Source organism: Rhinoderma darwinii, chromosome 10 (assembly GCF_050947455.1).
Source record: "Rhinoderma darwinii isolate aRhiDar2 chromosome 10, aRhiDar2.hap1, whole genome shotgun sequence".
Lineage (NCBI taxonomy): Eukaryota > Metazoa > Chordata > Amphibia > Anura > Rhinodermatidae > Rhinoderma > Rhinoderma darwinii.
In genome coordinates this window covers 83,844,779-83,861,852 of record NC_134696.1, presented here as the reverse complement: position 1 = coordinate 83,861,852, position 17,074 = coordinate 83,844,779, and the positions used below count along the sequence as shown (strand labels likewise).

The following is a 17,074-nucleotide window of genomic DNA, read 5'->3' as shown; positions in this document are numbered from 1 at the left end:
CCCAACGCAGATGTGAATGAAGCCTTAACCCTTTCGCGCTCAGGTCAGTACTATTACGTCGCGCTAAGTACATCATTAGCGCTCAGGTCAGTAATAGTACTGACCTGAGTAAACACGGCGCCATTTAATCCCGGCGCGTGTTTGAGCTGTGATAGGCTATCACAGCTTAGTGTGCAGGGACCGATCGCGGTGGTCCCCTCCGATTAACCCCTTAGAAGCCACGTTCAATAGCGATCGCGGCTTCTTAGGGGTTAAGCTGCCATCGCCGGCCTGCTACACGATAGCGGGCCGTGATGGCTACTATGGAATCCAGAATCCTAACAATGGACTCTGGCTACGCCATCGACGGAAGCCTAGTGGGTCCCGACAAAATCAGGACCCACTATGCTTGCGGTCAGCGAACAGCTGACAGCTCTAATACACTGCACTACGTATGTAGTGCAGTGTATTAGAATAGCGATCAGAGCCACCTGCCCTCATGTCCCCTAGTGGGACAAAGTAAAAAAAGTGTGAAAAAATAAGAAAATAAAAGATTTAAAAGTCCCCCTTTTTCCCTTATCAGTTCTTTATTATTAATAAAAATATATAAACAAATAAACTATACATAATTGGTATCGCCGCGTCCGTAACGGCCTGAACTACAAAACGATGTTGTTATTTATCCCGCGCGGTGAACGCCGTAAGAGAAAATAATAATAAACCGTACCACAATCACAATTGTTTGGTCACTTCACCTCCCAAAAAAATGGAATAAAAAGAGATCAAAAAGTCGCATGTACCGAAAAATGGTACTGATCGAAACTACAGTTCGTTACGCAAAAAATAAGTCCTCGCACGGCTTTCCTGATGGAAAAATAACACAGTTCTGGCTCTTAGAATAAGGTAACACAAAAAATAAATTATATTTTACAAAATGTATTTTATTGTGCAAACGCCATAAGACATAAAGAACTATAAACATCTGGTATCGTCGTAATCGTATCGCCCCGCAGAATAAAGTGAATATGTCATTTATAGCGCACGGTGAACGCTGTAAAAAAAATTGAATAAAAAATAGTAGAATTGCTGTTTATTAGTCACCACGCCACCTAAAAATAGAATAAAAACTGATCAAAAAGTCGCATGCACCCCAAGAAAACTACAATGGATTCCTCAAGGGCTCTAGTTTCCAAAAAGGGGTCACTTTTGGGGGGTTTCCACTGTTTTAGCACCCCAAGACCTCTTCAAACCGGACATGGTGCCTAATAAATTAAATTAATTAAATGTCACCTCTACTTTGCTCTAAATTTCTGTGAAACACCTAAAGGGTTAATAAACTTTCTAAATGCTGTTGTGAATACTTTGAGGGGTCTAGTTTCTGAAATGGGGTGTTTGATAGGGGTTTCTAATATATGGGCCCCTCAAAGCAACTTCAGAACTGAGCTGGAAACTAAAAAATAAAATAAAAATGAGGCAATACTTCGCTTCTTACATTATACTGATAATGAGCCGTGCCCACCCCGAGATGACCCCAGTTTTGACCGTTTGTATAAACGGAGACCCCTATTAGACCATTTCAGTGCCCGGTTTTCCCAGCATACACCACCGAGAAGTGTATTTCTATAGATTAATCCCTGGTACATTTGAAAGGGAGGCTTCAATTCCGCGAGTACCTGCCGGGTAAGAGGGCAAGGTATGGCGTGAAGATGTATAAGCTGTGAGAGAGTGCATCAGGGTATATGTACAAATTTAGGATATATAAAGGGAAGGACACCAGTTCTCAGCCCCCAGAATGCCCCCCCTTACTGGGAGTTAATACAAAAATTGTGTGGGATTTGGTGCACCCACTGCTGGACCAGGGTCACCACCTCTACCTGGATAATTTTTATACCGGCGTCCCACTCTTCAACTGCCTCACTTCCAGAAGTCCTGCGGCATGCGCCACTGCTAGAAGAAATCTGAGAGGCCTCCCTAAGACTCTGCTTGGGCAAACACTCAGAAGGGGTGAGAGCAGGGCACAATCTAGCAGCAACATATTGTGTGTCAAGTACAAGGACAAGAGAGATGCCACACCAGTACCCATGTACCTGTACGAGGTACCAGTACAGAGACCCCCAAACCAGACTGTATCCTGGACTACAATAGGTACATGGGAGGGGTGGACTTGTCAGATCAAGTCCTGAAGCCCTACAGTACTTCTGGAGGCGAGGCCACACGCATCGTACCAGGGCAACACTTTCCAGGAGAAGTTCCCCAAACTGGCAAGAAGGGAAAAAGTCAAAAGAGGTGCAGAGTCTGCTATAAGAGGGGGATAAGGAAGGACACAATATATCAATGTGACGCGTGTCCCGAAAAACCAGAGCTCTGTATGAAAGTGTTTTAAAATTTATCATCCATCCCTTTATTTTTAATTTTACCCCAGTTTTACTCGCTCTGATCCACTTCGCACAGCTTATCCCCCCTCATCTTTCCCCTCTGAGCCCTGCTGTGTGCCCAGGCAGCTGATAACAGCCACATGTAGGGTATTGCCGTACCCAGGAGAGCCAACATTACAGTTTATGAGGTGTATATCTCCGGTGGCGCATGCAGGGCACAATATATCGGACACTGAATTGGCATATATGTATAGAAAATTGCAAATCTCACTCTGCACCATCTGCTGCGCATTATCTTTTACACAATACCTGTGGGGTCAAAATGCTCACTACACCTCTAGATGAATTCCTTAAGGGGTGTCGTTTTTAAAACGGGGTCACTTCTCGGGGGTTTCAACTGTACTGATACCTCAGGGGCTTCTGCACACACGACTTAGCACCAGAAAATTCCCAGTAGGCCACATGGTGGTCCTTTCCTTCTGAGCCCTCCCATGGGCCCAAACGGCAGTTTATCACCACAAATAAGGTATTGCCACACTCAGGACAAATTGGGCAACAAAAATTCGGTATTTTATTCCTTGTGAAAATAAGAAATTTTGAGCCAAAACTACCTCTTATTGGAAAAAATAAAATTTTTTTTAATTCACAGCCCAATTCAAATAAATTCTGTGAAAAAACTGTGGAGTCTAAATGGTCACAACACCCATAAATGAATTCCTTGAGGGGTGTAGTTTCCAAAATGGGGTCACTTCTGGTGGGTTTCCATTGCTTTGATACCTCTGGGGCTCTGCAAATGCGACATGGCACCCGAAAACCAATCCAGCAAAATCTGGGCTCCAAAGAACACATAGCGCTCCTTTCCTTCTAATACCTCCCATGGGCCCAAACGGCAGTTTATGGCCACAAATAGGGTATTGTAGCACTCAGGACAAATTTGGCAACAAAATGGGGTATTTTATTCGTTGTGAAAATAAGACATTGAGCCAAAACTACATCTTACTGGAAAAATTGTCATTCTTTTAATTTCACAGCCCAATTCAAATACGCGCTGTGAAAAAACTACGGGGTCAAAATGGTAACAATAACCATAAATTAATTCCTTGAGGGGTGCAGTTTCCAAAATGGGGTCAGTTTTGGGGGATTCCTACTGTTTTGGCACCTCAACACCTCTCCAAACCTGGCATGCTGCCTAAAATATATGCTAATAAAAAAGCACCACCAAAATGCACTAGGTGCTTCTTTGCTTCTGGGGCTTGTGTTTTAGTCCACGAGCGCACTAGAGCCACATGTGGGACATTTCTAAAAACTGAAGAATCTGGACAATATATATTTAGTAGTGTTTCTCTGGTAAAACCTTCTTTGTTACAGAAAAAAAAATAGAATAAAATTGAAATTCAGAAAGAAAAACGAAATTTGCAAATTTCACCTCCACTTTGCTTTAATTCCTGTGAAATGCCTGAAGGGTTAAAAAAAACTTTCTAAATGCGGTTTTGAATACTTTGAGGGGTCTAGTTTTTAAAATGGGGTGCTTTATGGGGGTTTCTAATAAATAGGCCCCTCAAAGCCACTTCAGAACTGAACAGGTACCTTAAAAAAAAGGCTTTTGAAATTTTCTTAAAAATATGAGAAATTGCGGTTTATGTTCTAAGCCGTGTAACGTCCAAGAAAAATAAAATAATGTTCAAAAAACGATGCCAATCTAAAGTAGACATATGGGAAATGTGAACTAGTAACTATTTTGGGTGGTATAACCGTCTGTTTTTCAAGCAGATGCATTTAAATTCATAAAAATTCTATTTTTTCTAAATTTTGCAATTTTTCTCAAATAAAGACTGAATATATCGACCAAATTTTACCACGAACATGAAGGCCAATGTGTCACGAGAAAACAATCTCGGAATCGCTTGGATAGGTTTAAGCATCCCGACGTTATTACCACATAAAGTGAAATATGTCAGATTTGAAAAATGGGCTCTGAGCCTTAAGGCCCAAACTAGGCTGCGTCCTTAAGGGGTTAAGCATGCCCTGAAAACACATCTTTGGAGACAGGCCTATAAAGGCCCTTTTACACCGTCCGATAAAGCGAGCGCCGATCAAAGAGACATCATTGATGGGCGCTCGTTTGCTCCTGCCACATGGAGCTATGGATCGGGATGAGCGGCTATTACCCCGATCGCTCGCCCCCATACATAATCATGTCGGCAGCGCCACTCCTTATGATGGAGATGTGCTGCCGACAACGATATTTTACTTTTTTTTTTTCAAAAACGATACGACCAGCAGATGATTGAGCGTTTGCGCGTTCATCTGCTGATCGTTTCTTATTTACACATGACAATTATGGGCAACAAGCTTTTTGTAAACGCTCGTCTGCCCGATAATCATCCAGTGTAAAACCCCTTTAAAGAGGCTCTGTCACCAGATAAGTGCCCCATCTCCTACATAGTCTGATCGGCGCTGTAATGTAGATAACAGTGGTTTTTATTTTTAGAAACGATAATTTTGAGCAAGTTATGAGCAATTTTAGATTTATGCTAATTAGTTTCTTAATAGACAACTGGGCGTGTTTTTAGTCAGTGACCAATCAGCGTCATACACTTCTCATTGTTCCAGCCCATTGTTCCAGTGTGATTGTGCAGTGAAAGAAGCCGGGCTGGAGCAATGAGAAGTGTATGACGCTGATTGGTCACTGACTAAAAACACGCCCAGTTGTCTATTAAGAAACTAATTAGCATAAATCTAAAATTGCTCATAACTTGCTCAAAATTGTTTTTCAAAATAAAAACCACTGCTGTTATCTACATTACAGCGCCGATCAGATAATGTAGGAGATAGGGCACTTATAATCTGGTGACAGAGCCTCTAACATTGCCGGATCTGACCCCTCCCCCACCCTGTTGGAAGCCAACATGGGCAGCAATCGTAATATCAGAAAGTAAATCTATAACTCAATTGCTGGAATATCAATTGTACGGACAGCTGCCTGTTGTAAATGGTATCTGATCATCAGCAGGATAATCTTGCTTTCCTTTGAGGTGTTGGAGGTTACTGTACCTTATTGTCAATAATGCTAATGGAGGGCATATCTGTGCGTAGAAGGGACAGCTATTGTTTTGGAAGGGCCATAGAAACAGCCCCTGTGGTATCAAACATTTCACTAATATCAATGAAGGTCATACCGGAGCTTGGAATGGACAGCTATTGTTAAAGAGGCTCTGTCACCAGATTTTGCAGCCCCTATCTGCTATTGCGGCAGATCGGCGCTGCAATGTAGATTACAGTAACGTTTTTATTTTTAAAAAACGAGCATTTTTGGCCAAGTTATGACCATTTTTGTATTTATGCAAATGAGGCTTGCAAAAGTCCAAGTGGGCGTGTTGAAAAGTAAAAGTACAACTGGGCGTGTATTATGTGCGTACATCGTTTACTACTTTTACTAGCTGGGCGTTCTGACGAGAAGTATCATCCACTTCTCTTCAGAACGCCCAGCTTCTGGCAGTGCAGACACAGCGTGTTCTCGAGAGATCACGCTGTGACGTCACTCACTTCCTGCCCCAGGTCCTGCATCGTGTCGGCCACATCGGCACCAGAGGCTACAGTTGATTCTGCAGCAGCATCAGCGTTTGCAGGTAAGTAGCTACATCGACTTACCTGCAAACGCTGATGCTGCTGCAGAATCATCTGTAGCCTCTGGTGCCGATGTGTCCTCGCTCGTCCGACACGATGCAGGACCTGGGGCAGGAAGTGACGTCACAGCGTGATCTCTCGAGAACACGCTGTGTCTGCACTGCCAGAAGCTGGGCGTTCTGAAGAGAAGTGGATGATACTTCTCATCAGAGCGCCCAGCTAGTAAAAGTAGTAAAAACGCTCCGATGTACGCACATAATACACGCCCACTTGGACTTTTAAACACGCCCAGTTGTACTTTTGCAAGCCTCATTTGCATAAATACGAAAATGGTCATAACTTGGCCAAAAATGCTCGTTTTTTAAAAATAAAAACGTTACTGTAATCTACATTGCAGCGCCGATCTGTTGCAATAGCAGATAGGGGCTGCAAAATCTGGTGACAGAGCCTCTTTAAGTAGGGTCATAAATACAACCCACTCCCCGGGATATCAGACATTTGGGACAAAGCCTGCCTACAAGACTAAAGGGGGTTTTACACATGACGATTATCACGTAGACGAGCGTTCATAGAACACTCATTGCCCAGTGCAAATGGTTTCCGTTTGTCTCGGTTGTGCAAGTGTTCCGCAGTTTTGTCGGAATGAATAGCGCAGTCGACTACAGTATTGATTCAGCCAAAACGACAGAACCTTTGCACAACAGAGACAAACAGAAACCATTTGCACTGGTTCCGTCACCATTAAAATCAATGGTGATGCAAACGGAAACCTTTTTGGTTTCGGTTTCAGTCAGGGCTCCGTTCTAGCGGAAAGCTCCATCAGAACGGAGCCATGACGCAGATGTGAACTAAGCCTCAAAGAGGATCTGTCATAGTTTAGTAATGCCCTATCTCCTCGCTAATCTAATAGGCGCGGTCACACTGATAATACTAGTGAAAATTGTGTCCCAAAAAGATTTTAAAAATGAGATTTTTTTCTAGATCTGTAAATGAGGCTATACCAGACAAGTGGGTGTCAACACCAGCGATTCTCCTGAGGTGGAGCCTCCTCACATCCTCTGACCCTGACCTATCAGCATGAAGCTGCTTCACACCGTGTGAGAGACTGAGGCTGGAGGGATCACTTCAAACAGCCTCATCTCAGGCTGTGGACCACCTAGAACAGTCATATGGTGCCATATGAAAGAGGCGATTCTAATCTTTCCTATGACACCGGGATCGCAGTTCTAGCTGTGACACAACCGGAGATAATCACCAGTGGAAAACACAGTCGGGAATGGGAGCCGTATACTATATGATCATCTGTGTTGCTGGGCAGGAAAGTTGGAGAAGCTGTAAGCTGATTGGACAGCGTCATACAGAAAACATTACACCGCCCAGAGTGAAAAGAAAGAACCACCTTATATTTGGCAAGTATAGCTAAAGATTTTCATAACCTTGCAAATAAACGTTTTTGAAAAAGATTACACTGTAGTTATCATCATATCGTCTATTAGATTAGTAAGGGTCCGTTCACACGGCAAACCAAAAACGGCTGTAAAACACGGAGCAGTTTTCAAGAGAAAAATAGCCTCTGACTTTCAGGCGTTTATGCATGAAGTGCTTTTTGGTGCGATTTTTACGGATATTTTTCTATTGAGACAATGAAAGACCGCTCCAAAAAACGGCTGAAGGAGGGACATGCACCTTTTTTACAGGGCGTTTTACATGCCGTTTTTAGAAACGGCGCGTAAAAAACGCCCGTGGGAACGAAACGCTGTTATTCCCATTGAAATCCACGGGCAGATGTTTGGAGGCATTCAGCCCTCGTCTTCAGACGTTTTTCAGGACTTTTACGGCCCGAAAAACGGCTGAAAATGGGCCATGTGAACATACCCTTAGGCGATAGGGATTTACACTAGGGACAGATCCGCTTTAAGGCCCTTTTACATGTATAAACAGGTCAACGATCTGCCGATGAACGGGCAAATGCTCATTCACCGTCTGATTGTATAGTTTAGGCAGCATAATAGAGTAGGCCTGGGGGACTTTGTTAGGACCTCGGCTGCTATGGCAACCCATTGGAGGCCCGCGATTGCATTTGCGGACCGCTGATGGGTGACAGAGGGAACTCCCTCCCTCTGTAAACCACAAATGCCGCAGTTGCTATTGACAGCAGTGTTGAAGTGGTTAAACGGTCACGATCCAAGGAAACTGATCACTAGAGCAGTTGTCCGGCGGTCAGACAGCTGAGCACCCATTCCAGCCTGCACGGTACATCCGTGCAAAACTTACACTAGGGTGCCATGAAAGGCGGCGGCCTAGCCCAAGGCCCGTTAGTGACCGCCATGAAAAGGCGTATTGGTGGACACTTAAGGGGTTAATTAAAATAAGCCATTTTCTTTAAGTCTGGACTTTGCGCCAAAGGCCATTGCAGGATAGGATAGTAGCAGAAGTGAGATATTACACCCACTTTACAGTCATCATTGTGGATTTAACCCATTTTATTTGATAGGGAAAATGTGCATCTAAATCCACATGCCAAGCAAAGAAAAAAAAAAAAAAAAAAAAAAAGAAACCCATGAAGATGTAAATGTCATATTTATTTAGCATGTAAATGACAAACCATGGTGGAAAAACCCCTTGAGCTGCATTCTGTCCTACCTGCCCAGACAGGATTTCTCAGTAAACCCTACTTATTTCCATAAAGTCCACCGAGGTCTATGGGGACATCTAAATTGTATCACCCCCATTGGGGGGGACAAAAAAAACTGTCTGGACTGGTCTAATCCTTGGCCAGTCTAGTACCCCCTCCAAGCTTGAGACGAATGGCTATGTTCTCAGTTGACGCAATCATGGGCCAAAATATATTAGACTGAAATTTGCGTTGGGTACGTCAACCGATACCCGCCCTTTATCCAGATCCAAATCATAGGTGATCGATTGTAGTCTTTTCACTCATAGAGATGGATATAGAGACCATGCTTTGTATGCTCGAATCCTCTGGCGTTTATTCAAACCATTACAAAGATAGATTTAGCAGTAGGAGCGGCGCAATTCCAGCCAATGGTTTACAATATGACGTTAATTTGGATTTCCTTTAACCAATAGCATAGAATGACAACATGTTTTGTCCTGAACCAATCATAAGCTCAGGAGGAGTTTCAAATGTAAACCATAAATTCCCAAAATACACCACGTCATACCAGGAGTCAGACTACCCCCCCCCCCTTATAGTAAACATGATCTTTCTCCATAGGCTTCAAGGTAGAGCGGCTCCTTGTCACACAAAAATAGGTAAATATTCGTGCGTATTCTCCATACTAGAGAGACTAAATAAAAAACATTCATCTCAAAAACAAAGAACCAAGGATGGTTTCAGACAGCGCGGACAGATAGATTAGCCTTAAAGCAACAACTAATTAATCTCAAAATGGCTCCGTCCGGCCACAAGATGGATTCCAACCATCCAAAATGGACGCCAACTGTACAAGATGGAGTCCACGCAAAAGGTCATCTTTCAAACATATTCTAATCACCTTCACATTCCCGATGTCCCTTATAAAACTGGTCATCACCTAAATGATGGTTTCTGCCATTTATACGCTCAGCCATTGGACTCCGCACGTCTGCCTCCAGTTTTTACACCGTGTCTTGTCCGCCATATTAGCTCTCCTGATGCAGATAGTCGTTGTGAGGAGCCGACATGGGACTTCATCTTCCACCTCACTCCAGCAACCAGTCACCGAGACAACCTTCCTACCTCTCAGATTCTGGTTAACCTGTTAGTTGAAGAATAAAAACTTCCACCCTAATCACGATTAGGGATGCACGATGCATCGAAACTTCGATACTGTTCATCCCCAAACGGTTTGATAACGTTGTTTCACGTATTTCGATACTTAGCTGTGCCGCCGCACAGCTCAGTGTCCTAACACGAGTGCGGGCTGTGGCTGTGTAATACAGTCATTGTCCCGCTCCTGACACCAAGTGCGCGCGCTGCAAAACACCCCCATGTTCTGTCTTCAGTGCCTGCGCCCCGCTTATTATAGTCACCTCAGGCTGACCGCTCGCACTTGCTGTCAGGAGCGGGGCAATGGCTGTATTACACAGCCGCAGCCCCGCTCTAACGGCGGAGATCAGAGAAACCGCTCATCTCCGCTGCTATTCTCCCAAATGCTGCGATCAAAGCTGACCACCACTGCAGCATTCCAGAGGAAGTGAGAAGGGGGGGGGGGTGTGCCCCTTGGATCACATCACACGAATCCCTGTGACACGATGGAGGGCCATACCATATATGGACAGACACCCCAGGGCTGTCTTACCATATTTCCTGTTAGGGCATACTGAGGTATGTCCTAACAACTGCCTGTGTACTATCCGTACACAGGTTAATGTACTGGCGTATATCTGATATATGCCAGTACATTAAAGTTTAAAAATAAAAGTAAAAACAAAGTAACATTTTAAAAAATAAAAATAAAAAAATACACAGACACCTTTTTTCTTTTACAATAAACTTTAAAATAAGTCTCAATACATAAAATACACATTCCGTATTGGCGCGGCCGTAATAACCTGCACAACAATTTTTTTGCATCATTTATGACGTGTGCGCTGTAAAAAAAAATAAAATAAAAACTGCTATCACTTATTAATGTGAGGCACGAGGTGCGATGATGAATTTAACCTCCATGTGCCTCACATTAATAGTAATTAACCCCATCATGTACCTCACATATTAACCCATTATGACTGAGAAACATGATGGGGTGAATTACTATTAATGTGAGGCACGTGGAGGTTAAATTCATCATCACACCACGTGCTTCACATCAGAAAACGGAAGAACTTTTTTTTATTACAGTTGGCAAAGTATCGTTTTGCTATTGAAATCGCAAATACTACACGGAGTATCGGTATCTAAGTCCAAATCCTGGTATCGTGACATCCCTAATCACGAGACCAGAAATACGAGTGTATTCAACATCTGCAACTTTATAAAAACCATCTCAGGAACCGCCAACAAACCGAGTACATCATGAGCGTGCGCACTCAGGGCTCCCTAGTGAATCACCTAGTGGCTAAGCATGCTGGGAAATGTAGTTCAGTGATAGAGGCGGCAGGTGCACGCAGGGGGATTTAGACTCCTCCGGTCACTGTGCAGATTCTATCGATTTACAGCTACGACCAGAAAAGTTTTTAGCTGCGATCACCAGAAATGCGACTTAATGGAAATGTCACAAAAAAGCCTGCAATGAAGCCAACGCAAGCCATGGGGGCAACACGGGGGCTGGAAAGAAGGAATCTTATTAATAGCTTATAATTAACAGCGTTCCTCTCGAGTAGAAGAATTGATATATTCAGAGAGAAAAGGCCCAATTCTCCCCGGTGTGTCAGACGTCATCCTGGATTGTAGCAGAATCCTGATTAACATTTCACACAGTAAAAAGGTGTAATAGTAACGCTGTCCGCCACCTGCGGGAGGAAGGAGAAGGCGATACCAGAGACAATCCACCCGACATGTTATATGACGCTAGAAGGACGCATCCGCTCCTCGTGACCGGTTATAATGACGCATCCGCTCCTCGTGACCGGTTATAATGACGCATCCGCTCCTCGTGACCGGTTAGAACGACGCATCCGCTCCTCGTGACCGGTTATAATGACGCATCCGCTCCTCGTGACCGGTTATAAGGACGCATCCGCTCCTCGTGACCGGTTATAATGACGCATCCGCTCCTCGTGACCGGTTAGAACGACGCATCCGCTCCTCGTGACCGGTTATAATGACGCATCCGCTCCTCGTGACCGGTTATAATGACGCATCCGCTCCTCGTGACCGGTTATAAGGACGCATCCGCTCCTCGTGACCGGTTATAAGGACGCATCCGCTCCTCGTGACCGGTTATAAGGACGCATCCGCTCCTCGTGACCGGTTATAAGGACGCATCCGCTCCTCGTGACCGGTTATAAGGACGCATCCGCTCCTCGTGACCGGTTATGACGCATCTGCTCCTCGTGACCGGTTATAATGACACATCCGCTCCTCGTGACCGGTTATAATGACACATCCGCTCCTCGTGACCGGTTATAATGACACATCCGCTCCTCGTGACCGGTTATAATGACACATCCGCTCCTCGTGACCGGTTATAATGACACATCCGCTCCTCGTGACCGGTTATAATGACGCATCCGCTCCTCGTGACCGGTTAGAAGGACGCATCCGCTCCTCGTGACCGGTTATAAGGACGCATCCGCTCCTCGTGACCGGTTATGACGCATCTGCTCCTCGTGACCGGTTATAATGACACATCCGCTCCTCGTGACCGGTTATAATGACACATCCGCTCCTCGTGACCGGTTATAATGACGCATCCGCTCCTCGTGACTGGTTATGTAAGGTCTACGGCCACTACATAGTAACATGAACTAAAAGGTCAGACGATATTTTACTTACTAAATGACAAGTATGTTCTTTGTAGTCACCGATTTGGATGCCAAGCCCCCCTGGTCCTGATGGAACTACGCAGACCCGTGGTGTCCTCCATGACGTAACCGAAACGCAGTCATTTCATACAGACGTCTAAGGGCTCATTCAGATGAGCGTAGAACTGGTCCGTGTGCGGCACATGGAAATCGCTCACCGCACGCAGACCCCATTTATTTCCATGGGGCCGTCCACATGTGCAGGAGTTTTTTGTTGTGATTATGCCGCAGAAGTGCCAACACTTTGCTTTCTGTTGCGGCCCCATTGAATTCAGTTGGGAAAACCCGTAACAGAAAAATGCAGCATAAATGGAGTTGCTGTGGAATTCAATTCTGCACCGCAGGTCAATAAACGGTTCCGCTTCTTTTTTTTTCCGCGGCGCGGGCGTCAGATTTTCAACATCTCATCCACTTTGCTGCTGCTGTAAACGCTGCGGAATGTCCGCACACAATTTTGTTGTGGAAATTTCGCAGCGTTCACGCTACGTGGGAACCCGGCCTTCTACAGCTTGTAGCGCGGACAGCAGATGTGCCTAATTATTTGAGCGCACCTCTTACTCCAGAGCAGTCTTTATATTGAGATTGTCAGACTAGGCCATAATCTGCAGTACACAGCCCTCTCCTGATCTGCACTTCAGAGTCTGACAAGTGTTCTGACCCCAGTCTGAAGTCCTAGTCGTAATTCGGAGGAGTCCCAATGTATACATCAAACAGCGGGATACGTCACCCGAACTCCCCGGCCCCAGCACTACGCCTATACAGTGTGATACATGGTTGCCGTCCGTCAGAGGTATACGCCGGGCCCTGGGAAAGCTATCCAAGGTACGTGTGTAACATATACCGCTGACAAGTGGCATCCATCTTACGCTTAAGAAAACGTATACTGCGGACGACAACATGCAGACCTTTATACCAGCACAAAACGTATAGATCATCACCCTCCCCGCCCATAGCTACAAGTCACCCATGTTCATTTATCCGCTTTAGTTTATACAATGAAGGTTGAAAGTGCAGGTCATATAATATTTGCAAATACTCAATGGAATTCTAGAGATAATATAGTATGATGGCGGTGGCGGCATCAGTCTGGCCTTCCGGTCAGTAACCTCAAAGGCAAACACTACAGTCAGCCTCTCCCCATACAACTATGTAAGAGGCAAAAATACCCTAGAAGTTCCCCCTCGCCAGTGCACATTCTGCCGCCGTGTTTGGCAGCGAGATTCTCTAGGAGTTCTGCAAACGTCAGCGGATATTGAGACCAGTGTAAAAACGTCAAAGTAAGACAGCAAGCAGTGATATGTTCACCAGGCGAGATCATAGTTACCCTGTATACGGCTAGCATCATTACTAGACATGTGACCCAAAATCTTACGTATACACACAGTGGCGTCAGTTCTGCACATATTTTTTTATCATACACATTCAACAAATCCTAAAAAAAGTTCATAAAAACGTACCCCTGACCGAGGAACCGTACATGTGAAAGAAGCGCAGTATATGAAGTGTCGGGGTGATCCTGGTTACGGACTAGTGACGTGACCGGCCGGACGAGCAGAGATCAGGTCCTGGACGCACCAACATCAATGATTTTATTTCTAGCAGATTCTATTCAATGCCACCGACTTGAACGCCGTAGTAAATTTGGTCAAATTTGCTTATTAAAAAAAAATAAAAAATTGTGCAGATTGCTGCATTTTTTTTCTTCCCCCAGTAAAACTACGGACACCATGACAGAACCGATAAGTCAGTAGTATCCGTCAGGTGCCGTTATTTTATGTCATGTGACGGATCTGTCACAACATTAAATTTAGTTTTTCTAATTTTTCAGAACAGAAAACCGGAATTAGTGGCCATGTGTTGTGGGTAAAATGGCCCTTTGCCTCCAAAATCGTGCAGACAGAGGGTATACCATACAATTCTGCAGTTAAAGGGACGCTTTACCTGCAACAACGCACGGCCGGACAGGCTATTTGACAGCCACGCCGAACGTGGCGCAGTCGTTGGCCACATCACGACCGACTCCGTGCCGCTCAGCGTGGCCTTACCCGAAGAGCAGCGTAGTCTGCAGCACTATCCTGGTCATCAGAAATCCCGTAAACCTGGCAGACCCCAATATAAAACTCTGGTCAGGTGGGAGCCTCAAACAGACCCTGTTATAAGTAAACGGGGGCCGGCAGCACAGCTGGGATCTATCAAGCAGCAGATCCGTCAGAGTTGTAGATCCAGTTATAAACCGAAGCCAAAACGCAGATGTGAACAGAGCCTATAACATGCGTTATCTGGATATAATAGCGCCGCAGGAGGCTCTACTCGGTCTACCGATGGAAACTAACGTGTGAACACAGCCGGACCGCTCTGCTGCTTACTAACGTGAGGCATTTACATTAGAAAACCCGCATTGAGCTGTACAGAGACGGTATAGGAAGCGTCTGTATAAGTGACGGCAGGGCTAGGTGGAGACAGGTGTGACAACTTTCCATGTCTCGCCGGGAAGTTGTCGGCGCCCCGCCCACATATTCCACAGCGCTGTGTACTCCGGCTACGTGACGCGCTGCAGGCGGACACAGAAGCAGCGCACTTACCGGCACTACTCAGCAGACTGTCTCGGTCTGAGGATGAGCTGAGACGTGGTCTCCCCTTCCTCCCAGACTTCGGTGAAGTTACACCAGACCTCTTAAGCAGCGGCTCTTCTTCCCCTGCGTCTTCCCGAAAAAACCTCACTGCATTTCCCGGTGCCGCTCTGCCCGCTTGTGTGGGGACTGGAGTATGTGGCGCTGCCGCCCCTTCAGCCTCAGCAGATGGCTCCAGAAGCACCAACAATGGCGGGGAAGCCCCCCGGTTTTCCTGCTTCTCCTCCGCCATCACACCCACCCAGGGTACAGACCATCAATACACCCCGAACACCGGCGCCATCCCGCACACTGATATACAGGGAAGTGTCCACACACGTCACCAAACCTCTCGCTGCTAAGCCAGCATGCGGAGATCTCCTATTGGCTAAGCAGTAGCACAGCAACGCTCCTATTGGCAGAGTTTATTAACCACGCAGCCAATGCTGCGGGCTCAGCCGCCGTACATGCGTGTTTTGCAACTTGGGACGATCACGTGATATGTGCTGACAAATGAAAACTTCCAAATATGCACAGACTTCCGCCCTGCCTGTGAGGCAGGAAACACAACTGTGGATTAAGCCACGCCCCTCGGGTGCATTGATTCACTCTTTTTATTGCGCCTTTGTCGGTGGGAGGGTCCTTGCTGCGCTGTCGTGTAAGCATTTCCAGTCAGGTGTAGAGGTGGTGGGCCGTGTGAACGATCAACGAGACAACGCGTTGATCGCTGCTTGTGCTCCTTTCACAAGGACCTATGTAGTTACTCGTCCCCCTACAGTGGTATCGTGTCGGCAGCACGTCTCCCTATTTACACAACGATATTTGCTGCCAACAACGATAAAAGTTTATGCGTTCAAAGCCCCTTTTACACTGACCATTTATCGGGCAAACAAGCGTTTACAGAGCTCGTTCCCGATCATTGCCTTGTGTAAACAGGGCAACGATCAGCTGATGAACGAGCAAACGCTGGTTCATCTGCTGATCGTATCGTTTTACTTAGTGGCACATCTCCCTGTGTAAACGATGGCCTAGGAGTGTCTGGAGGAAACAGCCTCATGCTGATAGGTCAACGTCAGAGGCTCTCTCCTAGCTCCGCCCATTGAGAATCACTGGCAGCCAAACCCACTTGGCTAGCCAGCGGTTAATTTACATATTGTTTAATAAATAAAGAGGGGGCAATATCTCAGCAATGGGGGGACGCAAGTCAGGAACAAACACAGCGGCGATTACACGAGTCTAGTAACTCACTGCTCGATCTAGTGACAGGTCCTCTTTAAGGAGTTGCGCATGTCTTAAAATTGGGCGGGGGATTTGTTAAAACTGACATTTCAGACGCCAGTCTCACTCTTAGGCTATGTTCACACGGGGTATTTTGACGCGGAAACCGCGTCGCAAAACTCGGCAGAAACGGCCCGAGAACGCCTCCCATTGATTTCAATGGGAGGCGTCGGCGTCTTTTTCCCGCGAGCAGTAAAACTGCCTCGCTGGAAAAAGAAGCGACATGCCCTATCTTCGGGCGCTTCCGCCTCTGACCTCCCATTGACTTCAATGGGAGGCAGGAGAAAGCGTATTTCTCGCTGTTTTATGCCCGCGGCGCTCAATGGCCGCGGGCGAAAAACGGCGCGAAAATCGGTGTGCAGGGAGAGGAATATCTGCCTCAAAGTTCCAAACTGAATTTTGAGGCAGATATTCCTCCCCCAAAATACTCCGTGTGAACATAGCCTAAGGGTATGTGCACACACACTAATTACGTCCGTAATTGACGGACGTATTTCGGCCGCAAGTCCCGGACCGAACACAGTGCAGGGAGCCGGGCTCCTAGCATCATACTTATGTACGATGCTAGGAGTCCCTGCCTCGCTGCAGGACAACTGTCCCGTACTGTAATCGTGTTTTCAGTACGGGACAGTAGTTCCACGGAGAGGCAGGGACTCCTAGCATCGTACATAAGTATGATGCTAGGAGCCCGGCTCCCTGCACTGAGTTCGGTCCGGGACTTCCACCCGAAATACG

General features: G+C 46.0%; 1 protein-coding gene across 1 annotated transcript in view; it reads right to left on the bottom strand.

The window, feature by feature from the left end:
* The window catches only part of PI4K2B (phosphatidylinositol 4-kinase type 2 beta), a 31,819-nt gene extending 16,347 nt beyond the window's left edge, over window positions 1-15,472 (bottom strand). The window contains exon 1 of the mRNA XM_075840140.1: window positions 15,035-15,472. Within this exon, the coding sequence (XP_075696255.1) occupies window positions 15,035-15,314 (280 nt within the window). The 5' untranslated portion in view covers window positions 15,315-15,472. The remainder of the gene's footprint in view (window positions 1-15,034) is intronic.
* Window positions 15,473-17,074: the final 1,602 nt, after the last annotated feature.